The sequence below is a fragment of the Bemisia tabaci genome, chromosome 9 (genome assembly GCF_918797505.1).
Source record: "Bemisia tabaci chromosome 9, PGI_BMITA_v3".
In the NCBI taxonomy this organism is placed as follows: Eukaryota; Metazoa; Arthropoda; class Insecta; order Hemiptera; family Aleyrodidae; genus Bemisia; species Bemisia tabaci.
The window spans coordinates 13,903,055-13,921,265 of NC_092801.1; the positions used below are offsets into that span (position 1 = coordinate 13,903,055).

The 18,211-nt window shown below is 41.4% G+C and overlaps 2 protein-coding genes across 2 annotated transcripts in view; one reads left to right on the forward strand and one right to left on the reverse strand.

Moving 5' to 3' along the window:
• Nucleotides 1-16,025, reverse strand: LOC109038192 (uncharacterized). The gene is given in 2 exon segments (XM_072304325.1): nucleotides 1-6,920; nucleotides 15,751-16,025. A coding segment is annotated over 1 exon segment (3,291 nt). The 5' UTR covers nucleotides 6,765-6,920; nucleotides 15,751-16,025; the 3' UTR covers nucleotides 1-3,473.
• LOC109038207 (uncharacterized) overlaps nucleotides 8,525-18,211 on the forward strand; it is a 27,289-nt gene continuing 17,602 nt past the window's right edge. Inside the window, exon 1 of the mRNA XM_019053194.2 lies at nucleotides 8,525-8,591. Within this exon, the coding sequence (XP_018908739.2) occupies nucleotides 8,525-8,591 (67 nt within the window). The remainder of the gene's footprint in view (nucleotides 8,592-18,211) is intronic.

An 18,211-nucleotide genomic window follows, 5' to 3' on the forward strand; every position in this document is an offset into this window, starting at 1 on the left:
GACAAAAAGCACACGTCCCGCTAATCTTTAAAAAATTCGATCGGATGAGCCTTCGATATATGCGACGACTTCAAACTCTAAGCCCGGACCTCTGAGGCATGTATCGGACTGATCCTGATTTCTGGACCTATCTTCTTTTACCAATCCCACGGATATGATTCTTGTTTCTGTGATTATCGAGAGTGACGGTATGTGGCTACCCCCACTCGAGGAAAATGGCGTCCCCTTGATCTGAACATTGATTCGGTTTGAACTCGACTGCAGCCCAAACGACTGCACGGATTCATACGAAAATTTAAATTTCACGACGATCTAATAGCAGCCGAGGTAGATTCAAGGCCACGTTCGTCATTTCGTTAGGGCAGGGACGGGTTCTATAGGACGCCGTTCTGTTGTGAGCGGGTGATTGCAGCGCATTCTCGCGTAGGACCCTAGTCAACTCAGAGGATCCTTCCCCCCGAACCTCGACTCATCCATCGCCCGCTCCAAAAGTGAGGTTAAGCCGAAGATTGAAAAATAACACATAAGGCGGCTGAATTCTTGAAAAATAAGTATATTTTTGGCGTTTTTCGACCCCTTTCGACAAGGAAGGGCCCGACACACACATACGTAGAGTGAAAAATTCGATTTTTGGCAGTTATACGCGATCCTACGGATTTTAATGAAGTCCAACAACTGATAACAGCAGTGAGTTGCGAGGGTCCTACGCGAGATAGCAGCACTAGTACCTGCTCACGAATTTTTACATTGGCTCTTACGGGAGTCCAGGGTCCTATAGAACTGGTCCCTGGTTAGGTTACGAAACCTAAGGCGCGTCTTTCCACGGCGTCTGGACGCCGCACAGAGCGGCACTCCCATAAGCGGCGTGGACAAAAATCAAGGGCACCGTCAAAATGGACATATGGAACCATAAACGGCATGAAATTATCAATTTAGCCTCCTTAGACCTTTGATAACGGGTTTTGACTTTTCCAGCATCTGAGAGCTCAATAGGTCAAACGTGGCTATACACTGTATATACGTAATGGACCACTCGACAAGGTACGAATTTAAGCAATCTGATACATGTTTCTTAACCAGAATTTCACGTAAAACACGATTCGCGCAACGAAAATTACTGAAACTAACTCCTAACGAGGATAGTATCGTTTTTATTTCACATTGGTTACGAGGAATTTGAACTGCCCGCCTCAAGAAACTCAAAGCTCTACGTGAGTCAAATCGCTCACTACAACGGTTTCAGAAAGTTTCTCAATCGAGCAATGTACATTTTCCACCATGTGTTGTTCAAACTAAAAACAACTTGCTATACCTAACTGAGCCAAAGCGTCAAGATTGAGGTTGCCAGATTTTTATACAGCAGAGACTGTCATAATAACATTCAGCGCGCGATTAGAATCACGTAGAGAATTGAGTTTTCATGAGCGGGTGGTTTGAATTCACGTATCAAGAATCGTTAAATATCTTTGGAAGGAGTTGAATTCGGTAATTTTCGTTGTGCGCGTCGTATTCTACGTGAAATTTTGGTTACGAATCATGTATCAGAATGCTGAAATTCGTACCTTGTCTAGTGGTCCATTAGGAGTAATAGAGCTCAATATTGCGACTGAATATGCTAAGTTTCATCTTATTTGAACCAATTTTTAAAATTAATTATTTTCGATAACAGTCAATACTAACAATTTTTAACAATATTTGGAGAATTTGGAAGACCATTTTCAATTTTTGTCCATGGTATTCCTCATTCCACATCCTCATTGCGGATAAAAATCATTGCTATGATATAAGAAGTTTTTGACCAACAAGGAAATTTGACCATTTTTTTCCTAAAACGAAATTCGGACACCTGACATCTGCACATCCCAGAAAGCTGCAATACAATTTCAAAATTACCCTAGAAAATTTCATTTTCTTGTCTTATTTTAGCTTTTTAGTGGGGAGAGTTGCAAAATCCCAGCAACGTTGCAATGCCTCCAATTATTTTTTATAAATGAAAGCCAAAGAAGATTGCAAACATTCTTACTGAAAACTGGAAAAGTAAATGACACCACCCCCCACCCTGCCCCAGTAAAAGAGAAAAAAATCATTGATAACTAATTTACCATAAAATAAAATCGTAAGTACATCAAATGAATTGTAAAAATAGATTGATGATACACAATAAAACTTGTCTAATCAAAAATATATAAATAAAAAATAAAACAATTTTCGTGCGATCACATGAAAACCTCCCTTTCAAACTTGAAAAGATGCATTTATACAGACCTATTTTCTCAAATAACTTTTAAAAAATCTTGACTTCAGTTTTTGCAATCCAAGAGACTTGGGCAGAAAAAATCCTATTGCGATGACAAGTGAAAGGCTCCGTGCTTGAAGGTTGATGGCAGAATTTTGCATAGTTCCTACTTGAAAATTCTCAGTTTGGACATTTTAGTACCTACTATTTTAGGTACCTGATGAGCAAGAAGATCTCAATTTGTTGATTTTTTATTTTGAAAAATTCAGGTTGTTAGGAAAGTACTCGATTAACCACAGTTCGCTTTTCACAAGGATGATTTCACGTGAGAAATTGTGCCATCGTAAAATATTATACTACTTAAAACACTCACTTATGAGTTCAACGTTGCGTTATCAAGTCCCCAAACGGGCAAAGTTCAAAAAGCGAAATTTAAGGTGATTCAATTCAACCATTTAAATTTCGTTTTTTTTTTGCACAAAATTTGGGGACTTGCAAACGTTGCGATCAACAACGTTGCCAAACAATCTTTTTCAATTTTTAACAACTTTTTATGATTTTAACACCTCTTTTTAAGATGTTTATGAACCATCAAATTTTAGCAATTTTAAAAGGCTCTACCTTTGAAAAAATTGGCTACGGTCCGTCTTTCAATGAATTTATTTCCACAAACGATTTATTTTTGTGAGAAATGTACATAATAAAAATAATATTTATTTCTACATAAAGCCAGAAGGCTATGATACAGTGTCAATGGAACTATTAATGGTTTATGTACATATACATACATAAAGATTACAAAAACTTAAACTGGGTTACTACGGAATTCTTTAAAGGAATAAAAAGGTCTTTTCTGGAGAGAGCTTTTTAATTTCTTAGATCTGCGCCTCTCTCTGTTTTGAAAGCTCCTGAGTGCTCGCGTGTGTAACTTGAAGATTTGTTTACTACTGAAAGAGGAGGAGCAATGACTACAACTGAATGATTTCTCACCAGTATGCGTCCGGATGTGAATTATCAAAATACTTTTCTCACCAAACGAGGCCGTGCAATAACTGCAACTATATGGTTTCTCACGAGCATGCGTTCTAACATGTGCCGTTAAAGAAGATTGGTGAGCAAAGTATGCCGTGCAATGACTCCAACTGAATGGTTTCTCTTTAGTATGCGTGCAAACATGGGCCGTTAGAGAATTTTTGCAAGCACAGCATGCCGTGCAATGACTGCAACTGAACGGTTTTTAACCAGTATGCGTCCGAACGTGTTCCGTTAAAGACTGTTTCTGAGCAAAGCATGCCGTGCAATGACTGCAACTGAATGGTTTCTCGCCAAAGTGCGTCCGCATGTGTCTCTTCAAGTTGGCTTCTTCACTGAATTGGGAGGAACAAAGACTGCAACTGAATGGTTTCTCACCAATATGCGTGCGAACATGTGCCGTTAAAGAACTTTTGCGAGCAAAGCATGCTGCGCAATGACTGCAACTGAATGGTTTCTCAACAGTATGCGTTCGCATGTGTACCTTGAATTTGTTTTTACTACTGAAAGAGGAGTAGCAATGACTGCAACTGAATGGTTTCTCGCCAGTGTGCGTTCGCATGTGTGTTGTCAAATGCCTTTTCTTAACAAATGAGGTCGAGCAATGACTGCAACTGAATGGTTTCTCACCATTATGCGTCCGGATGTGAATTATAAAATTACTTTTCTCAGCAAACGAGGCCGTGCAATAACTGCAACTATATGGTTTCTCACCAGTATGCGTGCGAACATGTGCCGTTAGAGAATTTTTGCGAGCAAAACTTGCCGCGCAATGACTGCAACTGAATGGTTTCTCGCCAGTATGCGTGCGAACATGTTCCGTCAAGGACTGTTTCTCAGAAAAGCTTGCCGTGCAATAACTGCAACTGAATGGTTTCTCACCAGTGTGCGTGCGAACATGTGCCGTTAGAGAGTTTTTGCGAGCAAAGCATGCCGCGCAATGACTGCAACTGAATGGTTTCTCACCAGTATGCGTGCGAACATGTTCCGTCAAGGACTGTTTCTGAGAAAAGCTTGCCGTGCAATGACTGCAACTGAATGATTTCTCACCAGTGTGCGTGCGAACATGTGCCGTTAACCACCGTTTCTGAGCAGAGCATGCCGTGCAATGACTGTAACTGAACGGTTTCTAACCAGTATGCGTCCGCACATGTTCCGTTAAAGTCTGTTTCTGAGCAAAGCATGCCGTGCAATGACTGCAACTGAATGGTTTCTCGCCATAGTGCGTCCGCATGTGTCTCTTCAAGTTGGCTTCTTCACTGAATTGGGAGGAACAATGACTGCATCTGAATGGTTTCTCACCAGTATGCGTGCGAACATGTGCCGTTAAAGAACTTTTGCGAGCAAAGCATGCTGCGCAATGACTGCAACTGAATGGTTTCTCAACAGTATGCGTTCGCATGTGTGTTGTCAAATGACTTTTCTTAACAAATGAGGTCGAGCAATGACCGCAACTGAATGGTTTCTCACCAGTATGTGTCCGGATGTGAATTCTCAAATTACTTTTCTCAGCAAACGAGGCCGTGCAATAACTGCAACTATGTGGTTTCTCACCAGTATGCGTGCGAACATGTGCCGTTAGACAATTTTTGCGAGCAAAGCATGCCGCGCAATGACTACAACTGAATGGTTTCTCACCAGTATGCGTGCGAACATGTTCCGTCAAGGACTGTTTCTGAGAAAAGCTTGCCGTGCAATAACTGCAACTGAATGGTTTCTCACCAGTGTGCGTGCGAACATGTGCCGTTAGAGAATTTTTGCGAGCAAAGCATGCCGCGCAATGCCTGCAACTGAATGGTTTCTCACCAGTATGCGTGCGAACATGTTCCGTCAAGGACTGTTTCTGAGAATAGCTTGCCGTGCAATGACTGCAACTGAATGGTTTCTCACCAGTGTGCGTGCGAACATGTGCCGTTAGAGAATTTTTGAGAGCAAAGCTTGCCGTGCAATAACTGCAACTATATGGTTTCTCACCAGTATGCGTTCGAACATGTGCCGTTAAAGAAGATTCGTGAGCAAAGTATGCTGTGCAATGACAGCAACTGAATGGTTTCTCCCCAGTATGCGTTCGAATATGTGCCGTTAAAGAATTTTTGCGAGAAAAGCATGCTGCGCAATGACTGCAACTGAATAGTTTCTCACCAGTATGCGTTCGCATGTGTACCTTGAAATTGTTTTTAGTACTGAAAGAGGAGGAGCAATGACTGCAACTGAATGGTTTCTCGCCAGTGTGCGTTCGCATGTGTACCTTGAAATTTTGTTTACTGTTGAACGAGGAGGAGCAATGACTGCAACTGAATTGTTTCTCACCAGTATGCGTGCTAACATGATCTATTAAAGACTGTTTGCGAGCAAAGCATGACGTGCAATGACTGCAACTGAATGGTTTCTCACCAGTATGCGTGCGAACATGTGCCGTTAGAGAATTTTTGCGCGCAAAGCATGCCGCGCAATGACTGCAACTGAATGGTTTCTCACCAGTATGCGTGCGAACATGTTCCGTCAAAGACTGTTTCTGAGAAAAGCTTGCCGTGCAATGACTGCAACTGAATGGTTTCTCGCCAGTGTGCGTTCGCATGTGTACCTTGAAATTTTGTTTACTGTTGAACGAGGAGGAGCAATGACTGCAACTGAATGGTTTCTCACCAGTGTGCTTGCGAACATGTGCCGTTAAACACCGTTTCTGAGCAAAGCATGCCGTGCAGTGACTGCAACTGAATGGTTTCTCTCCAGTATGCGTCCGGATGTGAATTATCAAATTAATTTTCTGAGAATAGCATGCCGTGCAATAACTGCAACTATATGGTTTCTCGCCAGTGTGCGTTCGCATGTGTCTCTTCAAATTGGCTTTTGTACGGAATTGGGAGGAGCAATGACTGCAACTGAATGGCTCCTCGCCAGTGTGCGTTCGCATGTGCGTTGTCAAATGACTTTTCTTACCAAATGAGGCCGAGCAATGATTGCAACTGAATGTTTTCTCACGAGCGTGCGTTCTAATATGTTCGACTAACTTTGATTCCGATTCGATTGTTTGGGTAGGGGGTTCCCTCTTAATTTCGATGTTCGTGAGTGATAGGTCAAGCAAATTTTCACTACATTCGTCGGGAAGTGGAGTGCTCATGTTCTCTCTCTTCACTCGCGCTGTTATTAGGACAAAATCGCGAATATCATTCTCCAAATCGTGTTCTGCTCCTCCTCGTCCCAACCTGAGTTCTGACTCATCCATCTGGGGAGTGGGTTCACTCTTAATGTCAATACTTGTGTGTAGCTGGTTGGTCCAACTTGCATCAACTTTTTCATCCTCGCATTCAATTTTGGGGGGAAGAGCGGAGGGACGATCGAAGATGGACGAGAGGAAGGTTTCTTGGATCTCTCCTGCGGATGCAAGTCTGGTATTGTTGGGACCTTGAAGGTGACTTTCTACGGAGTGGGAAGATGGGTTGTCAGACATACCGCTAGACTCCGAGCTGGTGCTTGCTTCAGGCACGGCCTGCATTGAAAGGCTCGTGCAATAAATCCTGGACACGTCTCCCTGGGGATCCTTCACCTTTTTATCGATTGGTGGATTCACTGGATTGCAGTCTTCAAATGTGCTGAGTGCTGAGTGTTCTTCCCGTTAGATTTTTAGCTTCGGCGTTCTCCATTCAAAATCCTGAACAGAATAAATTTCAAGATCTGTAAGCAACGCTTTGGACGACCGATTATAGTAGTAGGTATTCGATACAGGGATTGAAAGACGGAGAGAGACTTTTTGCGATATATCGATGGATCTACCACTTGAGCCAATGGACAACTGATAATATAGATAAACAGATTTTAGCTTCGGCATTCTCCATTCAAAATCCTGAACAGAATAAATTTCAAGATTTGTAACAAGGTGGAGAAATAATGCTGGGTCCACACCATTTCGCGGGAAAATTAAAGCCAAGAAGTTCCAAAAATTATAATTATAGTCAAAATTAAATCTTTTTTACTCTAATGAGTACCAGTTCAAAACTGAGGTGGAGGAAGGGGGGGGGGGGGTTCAGCTCAGGCAGTTTGCATTGGAATATTAAGTTAGAGTCACGGTGAGAGATCTATACCGGTTTGGGTCTTATTAGACCTCATCAGCAGATCACACTCGTCAGTGAACCCAACTTAACATGCCGCAAAATCCAAGACGGCATTAAAACGCCGTCATGATCCGAGGCATGACTTAAAAGTGTGATCCTCTCGCCATCTACCGTCGCTGCTGAACAACTCTCAATACATAACAAGGGAGGCCCGAAAAAATTAATATCTCACGGAAAAAGAATTCTCGGCGTTTTTACCAAGGTCCGTTGGTACCTTTACCATCTCACTTTTTTCACCAATTATTGGTAATTTTACCATGACAGACTGGTAAGCTTACCTAAAAACCGGTATTTTTACTGTTTTTTTTTTCAGGTAAGAATACCGCTTTCATTGGTAATCGATTCCCGGTAACTTTGCCATTTTATCTCGGTAAGTCTACCACAGTCGATAAAAAAATCTTGGCGTTTTTACCAAGGTCCAGTAAAATTACCGAGAAAGTTCAATAATTTTACCGAGATTTCTCGGTAAAATTACCCATTCCATGAATGGTAATTTTACCAAGAAAAAACTGGGATCAAATAGAACCCTGCATTCTTGGTAATTTTACCCTTTTCTTGGTAATACACCGAGATTTTTTTTTCAGTGCTGGCTGGTTGGAGATGCGAACGCTTCCAGACTCATTGTCAACCGCCTGCTCCCGATCCCGAACGGGAAAACACACATCTCCAGATTGTGCGTACAAATGACGAAAAAACAAGAAGAAAAATCCGACATGAATATGTTGGAAAAGCGTGCCGAATAGCTGAAATGTTGGAAACATACCTACTATTTTCACGTCTTTGCTATTTGTATCAATTGGTACTTTCCGCTAAATTTGCGAGAAAATATTGATTCATGAACGTTGAATGTAAATCAATTTTATGGATTCCGTCCAATTATCTTGATTATAAGCTGATATGCGGCATTTACGCACGACCGCGGTTCGGGCGAACTGCCGTGCATCGAAATCGCGTCAAGTTAATCTCTTAGGATTTCGAACTGGAACTTCCCTCCTATTCGGCCGATTTTTACAACTGAGGTCTCTTTTTATTTGTATCTAGACGGAGGTTAAGGGGACACTCGCTAAATAGAGGGAAAACAATTTTTGTGAAAATTTGGTGGATCCTGGCGTCACGGCGAATGGCTAATCGGGCGTGAACGATAATGTTCGACGGCGGCGAGGCGACCCTCACCTCGCCGGAATATTTGGACGGCCCTTTGAATAGCATTGGTTGATCGGTTTGCTGTACTACGGTACATCCGAGTGATTTCAAAAAGCTTAAAACACCAAGAAGTGGCCCGAATACTGTATGTAACAAGGTGCAGAAATGATGCTGGGAGTAGAAATGACACTACTACTATGGTCTTCGAAACGAGGGAATCTGAACAAAAACCAGTCGAAGTGAAAGTTCAGCCCTTCGCCTTTCTAACCAAGATCATTCCGGGGCAGAGACAAGAGACCCTCCACAAGTATCTTGGCCATCGTGGAAGCTTTTACTTTCGGGACTTCAGCATTCTACTGTTGACTTACATGGTCGATGTTCAACAACGTGTTTGCAGTTCCGTTGTGCAAACAAGTCGAAAATGGCCGACGTTTGAGAAACTTGTTTGGCTCATGACGTCATCCGAAGCTCATCATCGACCATGTAGGTAGGTCAACAGCCGAAACTAGGGTGATGACTGTTGCTCCCTAGTAATTGTCCATAAGGAATTGTTGAAACCCCGAAAGTAAAATCTTCCACTTGTCGCCAAGAGGACAGTGGAGGGTCTCTAGTCTCTGTTCCGGGGAAACATCTGGTTTCCGAGATACGACCGCTCAAAGTTGGTCAAAGTCAGTTTTACGCAATCGGAAACCACTCACAGGATTGCACGCCTATCAATTAATCGTAAAAAAGGGCTCTTTTATGATCCATTTATTACAAGGAATCGTCGGACATCTGAATAAGACAGATTTTCAGCTCAGGCTCCCGGGTTGCGACGTTGCCATTATTTAAAGTGAAACTCTTTGAAAATTCATGACTCCGCTGCATATTACCCGAATTCGATAAACTTTTTAATAAAATTTTACTCTTAAATAGAGCTTTCCATAGGTGTGTAGATCAATGGGTCTTACATAAGTACTGGGCGATACTTACGTGGTTTTAACGGTTCTTAGCAGGAATTTTCTATTGAACTGTCAAAACCGCGTAAAGGCCGCCCAGGACTTAGTCGACCCATTGATCTAAACACCATTGAAAAGCTTTATTTAAGAGTAAAAAGTTAAGAAAAGTTCATCGAATTCGGGTAAAATGCAGTAGAGTTATGCATTTTCAAAGATTTTCACTTTAAATAATGGCAACGTCGCGACCCTCACTATAATTCGAATATCACTAAATCAAGAACCTTTAAATCCGAATAAAAAATCCTCAGCCCCTTCAATTTCGAAAAACTACTACAATTTCACTGTGCTACGTTGCCAAAATACTGACATCGAAACTGCACTCGAATGCGATATATTCTCTCTAAAAAAACCACGCCTTTATTACGTTGAATTTCTTTGTTAAAATTGGTGAGTGAGTGCTTAAGTCTCCTGACAACAGAATTGCGATCTCAAAATTGGAGAAAAATGACGAGTAGCTGAAAAAATTGAACCAATTGATGCGATACATCGCATGCCGTTCTGACACAAAATATGACGTCCATCGAATCACCTTAAGACCTTGTTATTTAAAACTTTGCTCATGCTGAACCATGCAAGAGATTTTCGGAGCGTTAGTGGCACACATTTCTTCTTCGCCCGTAACTTCAATCGGCGAAAAACGCAATTTGCAATGAATACGTCTCATCACAGCTGCGAGCGCGACGATGTTGCTTAGGGACAAGGGATTGTAAAAAAAATTGAGAGGCAACCTGTGCTAGTCACGTAGAATCACGCAGAAAATGTGTCCGTGGACACATTTTTAGGGATATAATGGCACGCAAAGCATTGAACTGGAGGATGGTCGGAAAATTCAGGACTGTGAAGAGTATAAACATCTAGGAGTTTGGTTAACTAAGGACGGAAAGGATCGGGCCATTAAAGTGCGGAATCTGCAAGGCAGGAAAGCTATCGCGATGCTAAATGGGGTTCTCTGGGACCAGAGTATCTCCAAGGAGACCAAAAGAAAAATTTACAACGTCATCGTGAAGAGTATCGTAACTTACGGGAGTGAGGTCTGGCAACTCAAGAAAATAACTGAAGACATGCTTAGGGCAACTGAGATGGACTTTTTGCGAAGGTCTGCTGGGATATCGAGAAGAGAGCGTATTCGCAATGAAAAGGCACGCGAGATAATGGGTGTGGAGAAGGACATCGCGGACGATATCAGGTCCAAGCAGTTGGTCTGGTATGGACATGTGCGAAGGATGGCAGATGATCGGTTGCCCAAGCAGGTCTTCGATTGGGTTCCTCCCGGAAGGCGACGGCGTGGACGCCCTGTGAAAGGTTGGCAATAAGGGGTGGAGGAGGAGATCAGAAGGTGCCAATTGCCTGATGATCTCTGGGAGGATAGGGGGCAATGGCGATTGGGCGTCGCAGAGCGCGAGGCCAGGCCCGCCACATCCCATCTCGGGCCCTGGTACCAGTTTATTAAGGTCCGGGCCCCAAGCACGGAGGGGGGGGGGTCCGAGGGGCATCCCCCGAGAAATTTTAAAATTTATACGACTAATCAAACGCATTTTGAAGCTTCCATAAAGATTTTTTCCATCAAATTCTGCGGAATAATTATGTTTTTTTTTTTTTTTTTTTTTTTTTTTTTTTTTTTTTTTATACTTTCAGCACAAAATACTTGCGAATTGTTGCATTCAAAACATCCGGAAATTTTTTATTAATTTTTTTTTGGGGGGGGGGGGGAGGGCACATGATACTATTTTCAGTTCTAAGAGGGCCAAGCCCCCCTGGACTCTCCCCTCGTTTGTGTATGGCAAGGGAGTTGAGCAATGAGCCATTGAAGTCAAGGATGCCCAGACTGGAGACTCTTAGCATCTGACGACGGAAGAAAATGAAACGCAGTTACTAAAAATATCCCTCTGTACTGAAAATCTTGAAAATAGATAGAAATTTTCCAAGAAGTATACTTCATTGAAAATTTAAGAAGAATTCCACAATGCCCCAGCGTGTTTCTGAAACTCCATTGATCTTTTGCGAAATTTTTAGGGTTAATTTTTCACTTTTTCTTACGAAACAAGGGTTGCATGTGAATTCGTAGTGGTTTTTCACGGGTAACACGGGCCCCGGTACCAGGGACCCAGTATCCCCCCTTGTGGCGGGCCTGCCTTCATGCACGCTGGGCTTGTCGATTTCCTCTGAAATTTTTGCAGTGGTGAATGCATAGCTGAAGTGCGCTTCAGCTAGAATTGTATTTACAAATGGGTGGTTTTTATACGAGGATTAAAAATTAACAAGCGGCACGGAACATAACAAAAGAATATGAACTATAAAAAACGATAATCCGGGTATCGGAACTTGGCTGATTTGAAAACGCCTTCAAATGCGGCGTGATACCTCACGCATTCTGGAGAGTTCAGATAGTTGTATCATTGCGCCGTATGAATGTGACGGAAGATTTAAATGGAAATAGCCATCTTGCGAGGCGGCGCTATAAAAGCGGCTTTATGTATGTATGTAATGGCACGCATGAGCTTCATGTGCCACTTCGATCGGCGAAAACGCGATTTACAATGAGGACGACTGATTATAGTTGCGAATGTGGCCACATTGACGTAATAAAAAGAGAATACGGGAAATTTCTTGAGGAAAACTGTGCTAACCACGTGAAATTATGCTAGGAGTGGTGCACTTAGAGACATGTTTAGACTTTTCTCCGAAAGTGATTATACCTGTCAAGACCTACCTAATGGCCCGAAAACGCGATTTCATTAAAAATTTTGGAGCCTCACACTCAGATTAGGTTCCTAGGCGATACAACTATTCCGACTCTGAGGCTACCCTGGGAAGCATCTTTTCATGATGAAGGGGTCATTCCATGTCAACTCAACGAGGTTTTGAACCTTGACCTCTCGGATCATGTCCAAACTTGGTATGCTGTAAGTTCCTACTGAGAAAAAAATATTCCCCAAATTTGAGGTCATTTGGTAGCTTCGTTAATTTTATATGGAATTTCAAAGTTTGCAAAAAATTTGAGTTTTTTGTGACCAATAAAACTTTGAACGGCTGTTACTGTTCAACGAATCATATGAAAAACTTGAACTAGGTCTCGTTTTAAAGCTTAGAGCTTCTTCTTTTTTATAAAAAAAAATTGAAAAAAAAGTTTTGGAAATTTTTTGGAAAATGTTGAATTTTTCAAAAAAGGGCATTTTTTTTTTTAAATTTTGATTTTCTTTGAAGATGACCATTACATAACCTTTAAGCATTTCCTAAAATTTCATTGTGGGTCGCGAAGCGGATCCTAAGTTACAGCAATAAACGTACCGTAATCCCACTTAAGAAGCATCATACCTACATACAGGGTGTCCCAGAGCACCCGTACCCGCCGGAGCTGGAGGGGTATCGAGGCCATGAAATTCGGATTCCTTGGGGTCGATTCTCTTCTCCACCCCGCGGCCCCCGACTTCGTCCGACCTAAATCAACCGAGAAAAAGGCCTGGTAGTCCGAGAGCCAGATGATATTCGGTGACAAATTGGTGACACAAGTTTTGACCACTTAAATTGAAAGCCTTACTTGGAGTAACATAGAAAATGGTCGTCTGCCAAGTTGTAGCGTGTGCCATTACGAGGCAGACAAGAATTTTCCGTGTCAGTGCATGTTTAAGCAGTCAAAACTTGTATCACAATTTTGTCACTGAATATCGTCTGGCTCTCGGGCTATGGTACGGGCGCTCTGGGACACCCTGTGTGTAGGTATGATGCTTTTTAAGTGGGATTACGGTACGTTTATTGCTATAACTCAGAGACCGCTTCGCAGCCCACAATGAGACTTTCGGATATGCTTAAAGATTATGTCATGGTCACCTACAAAGAAAATCAAAATTTTAAAAAATGCCCTTTTTGGAAAATTCAAATATGAAAATTCAAAACTTTCCAAAAAATTTCCAGAACTCTTTTTCATTTTTTTTTCTTTTAAAAAAAAAAGCTCCAAGCTTCAAAACAAGACCTAGTTCAAGTTTTTCAGATGAACCGTTGAGTAGCAACAGCCGTTCAAAGTTTTACTGGTCAAAAAAAAACTCAATTTTTTGCAAATTTTCCATATAAAATTAACGGAGCGACGAAATGACCTAAAATTTGGGGAATATTTTATTCTCAATAGGAACTTATAGCACACCAAGTTTAAACATGATCCAAAAGGTCAAGGTTCAAAACCTCGTTGAGTTGACATGGAATGACCCGAAGGCGTTACTTATGCGTCGTCACTTTCTATAACAGAATTAACTCAAGCAACCACATTACTAGTTATTCGACGTGCTGCTACTCTGTTGATTGGGTTTCAAAACATGAATTTATTTGACCTCCCCAGCCATGCTAGGAAGTATCACCTGGCGAGATGGGTTCTAAAATAATCCGTCAAGAGCTTGGATTTAAGTGATTCTTCATAACCAAAGCAGCAGTTGCAAACCTCACAGGTCTGTGAGCCAATAGCAGCTCTAAACCTTGAAATAAAGTTCACTTATATCAGGACTCTATCACTTAGATTTTGTTAAACATCAACAAATAGGCAGAATACACGGTTACACTAAAAAAATTCTTTTTGAATCAAAGGGAAAATAAATTGATGATTTCTGGTAGCAGAAGCATTCTGGTTGCTTTTCAATAAAAAATTAATGAAAACAGGTGGGTCCAGTTCTTTCGAGGCGATTCTTTCCAGCTTTTCTGTAAAGTAAAAAACTGACGTCCGTTGTATCACATTGGCGGAGTCAAAAATCTTGGCAGATTTATATTTTTAAGCATAAAACAGGTCAATTGCTCTTGCACATTATGTTATCTTCCGACAATTCCTACTTATCATTCTTGGCCATTCGAGAAATCAAAAGTTAGTAATAACCGTTGAGGGAACGGAGGAAAGCCGCCAGGCTTCCGATCCCACTAACCCCCTTGCCAATGTATATGTTTGGCGCGTTGCATCCGTTGTCACCCTTACTGTCCTTATTCCATACATTGATGTACATTTGATATTTTTTCCTTCATTTAAAATATGATTCTGTTGAAAAAAGTTGTTCCTTTCGATGAAACTTGCCTAGATATTCAGCTGCAAATTCAATGCCCAGAACAAATTCACTTTCTCAAGTAAAAAAATCAATTTTTTAAAGTCCTCCTTGTAGGATCCTGAGTTTTTTCCGCAGTTACGACCAGTTTCCCTCAAACCAATAATCAGGTATGGGTAGATGGTATTGCTTCCGACCAAAGTATCACAAGCACCATGTGACTTTTCAACGAAAATTTCACCGAATTTTCTTTGTGCTGCAAATGAAATTTAGTGAAATTTTCAAACAGATTCAACCAACAATTTCTCTGTAAAAAAATAAAATGGTGGCGGAAATTTTTAAACATTGCATGGTGCTTGTGATACTTTGGCCGGAAGGTGACGATTGATTAGACTATAGTATCATTCTCAACAAAAAAAAATGCAAAGCGTAGTGAAATGAAAGGAAGATTTGGCAACAATAAAACATTATGTCTAATACCTCGAATATGATTACAAGTCATATGCAATGTTTTTCTCTTGGGCAAATCTTATTAATATGATTTCTTGCAATAATCTCTGATGAGAGTAATTCTTAAGACTTACGCACTGGGGCAAACGGCTTTGTTAAGGTTAAGAAGTCAAAACCTGCCGAAATTTGTGAATATGACCAAAGCAATACATCACTTGCCAAGAACTAGGGATGAATCACCTCCGACAGTGTCTCAATTGAACGTCTTTTGAGACGTAGCGCATATTCCTTGTATGACGCCCTGCGATCCACTGTGCGTTTAGCGTATTCTATGATTGACCTGCCACTCCTGCCCATTCTACCGAAATTTTGAGAATTTCTCGTATTCTTTCAACCAAAAGGCGTTTTAAGCACATTACATGCAAAATTAAGACACGTTCCATCTGGTGTCTTGTATGCAGAATTTCGGCAAGTTCCATTCAGCATATTATTTTTGGGAAAGATGCTTATTTTTGCAAATTACAAGCAAAATTTAGGAGCATTTCATTTGGTGTATTATTTATCTGGAAAGTGCTTATAATCGTGTTCCAATGGGGGAATTGAATGAGACGCAGTCGCGAAGACACTGACGTCCGAAGAGACTCCAGTTGGTTGTTATGGAATTCTGTTGCAAGAAATATTTGAGGCAAGCTCCTTAGGGTTCAAAGAGAAATGTTCTGCAGTGATATATGATGTAAAAATCTATTAACTGATATGCTACTTACAGACTTTAGAAGTTTTCTTCGGAAGGGTGCAGGTTACCTCAGTTGGTGAGGTAGGTAACAAGAATGGTTCGACACCGAATTTCACGATCTAAAACGTACAATTAAAGGATGAAAAACTGAGGCGTTTCAACTGACGATGAGGAACACTTGGAAGTCATTGTCGATATTAACCATAACACAGAAACATGGCTCAAATAAAAAACCTCACGAGAGCTTTGAGCAACGAGCCATCAACGAGCAACTTGGTTTTGAGGTTATGTACCTACCGACGCACCGGAGAAAACAGCAATAACCACCGCCGGCGCAGAGATACAACTATTCGTACTTGATGGATGTCCGTGTCGCATCTGCAGAATTGAAGGCGCGCAGCTGGTAGGATGCTAGCAGCATCTTTCACATTTTAATAATATTTGTAGTTTAAGCGCCGAATTTTCTGGACATACCTAGAGCGAGCACTGTCACACCAGATTAAGTACAGGCCAGAAGTAGGGATGATGAGAGTAATTAATTAAACCGGAATTGCGACCGGCTTGCGAATTCAATACGCATGAGAGCCCTTTCAATATTGGTGAACGGACAACATGCTTAAGACTCCGATACGATACTAATAATTTTACCGTGTAGTTGCAATTTATTTGCAAACCTGTGATTTATTTTTAATCCTAATCAAAATTCTGATTTTTTCTTCTTTTGGTGTGTATTTAACTCTTTTTCTCTTTTTTTTCTCTTATTTTGTAATTCAAGGAAGGGCGCGGGAGGCTTGAAACTCCCTCACGCAAGGCTCGGATTTGAGGATTTAATTACTGTCATGCTAAAAAGTAAATGTACCTACATATTTTTCACAAAAGATAAGAAGAAGAAGAAAAAGGAGAAAGATATGAGATCTCCGACTTCAGAAAAAAGGAAAGACCCAATCGATTCTGGGGATTTGGGGAGTGAATTGCACTAGACAACAGCGACTTGAAAATACTCACCGCAAAAGTTCTTGAAAACAGCGGGTTCCAAAAACTTGCGCGACACAAAAATAATGTTTTTGACGGATTTCCGGTCCTGAATTGCAGACCAGAAAATCGAATTTTTCGTATCATTTCACAGGGAACTACCATTATTTGAGTTCAATCGGAGTAATTTTCGATTCCACCCAAAAATTTCAATTTTTGCTTTAAGCCCTGTCAATTTTTTGCAATACCAGATTTTTTTTTTTATTTTTTTTATTTTTAAGAAAAGAATATTGGCTGATCCCTCGTAAAGTTTTGACTCCCTGCTCATACTACCTGTGGTTGATTCGATCGACAGACGCGTTGGTCGGCGGTGACGGGGGCTTGATGCAACTATTTAAACTTGATGGATGTCCGTATCGCACCGACTGAAGTGTGAAACCACGTATCTCCGTTACGGTGTTTCAAAATTTCCGTTCTTATCTCAATTCTTCCATGAGAAACAATCCGAATTTACGACTTTAAATTTTGAACCAAATCTTCTGCTAGCGAATATGAAAAATCATGGAGAATTTAGGTTCTACGTTGACCAGCTTCTCGAAAGAAAAATAAAGTTTCGAAGGAACTCTGCAACGTCGCAAATGGATAAACATCGTCTCTCATTTTGCCCAAAAAGATGTATGCAAAAAATTGAAGGCATAATGACATTCCTCTCTCAACTTAAATTCGTCTGTATCGATAAACAATGGGACGCGCTTGCTACGGCGCCGTGATACAACTATACAACCTCGACGGATGTCCGTATTGCGTTCAAAAAATTGAAGGCGTTTTGACTCCCTGCTCATACTACCTATAGTTGATTCGATTGACAGACGCGTTGGTAGGCGGTGACGGGGACTTGATGCAACTATTTAAACTTGATGGATGACCGCACCGACTGATGTGCGAAACCAATGTCTGTGAAGTTCGCACCCCGACTTTTAAAATTTAAAATTTTCTCTTTTACTCATCATTGCTCATCATTTACTCACCTCGAAAACCGCTTTCATTATTTTTTGCTCAGGCATGTATCCCCCAAAAATCGAACTTGAACTTTCAGAGAGGTTATTGACCTTAGCACCCCACTTTGTCCGATTGACCTGAAAATGGTCTCAAAAGACGCTTAATCATTTGCTTACCTTTGCTCAGCCCTTCGTTTCCGTTGCCCGAATCTTACCTCCTCCCGAATGGCGGTTGCGAACATAGTCGGTGCGCTCCCTTCGATGTGTGCCAAAATGCCGCCTTTCATTTTTGGGGCGAAGGGGAGGTGAGCGACGAAAACTATGGGCTGAGCAAAGGTGAGCAAATGATCCTGCGTCGTTGGACACCAATTTCAGCTCAATAGCACAAAGTGGGGGTGCTGCCTTTGATAGCCCCCAAAATGCCGCCTTTCATTTTGGAGGGGGGGGGAAGGGGGAGGTGAGCAACGAAAACTAAGGGCTGCGCAAAGGTGAGCAAATGATTCTGGATCGTTTGCAGAGGTC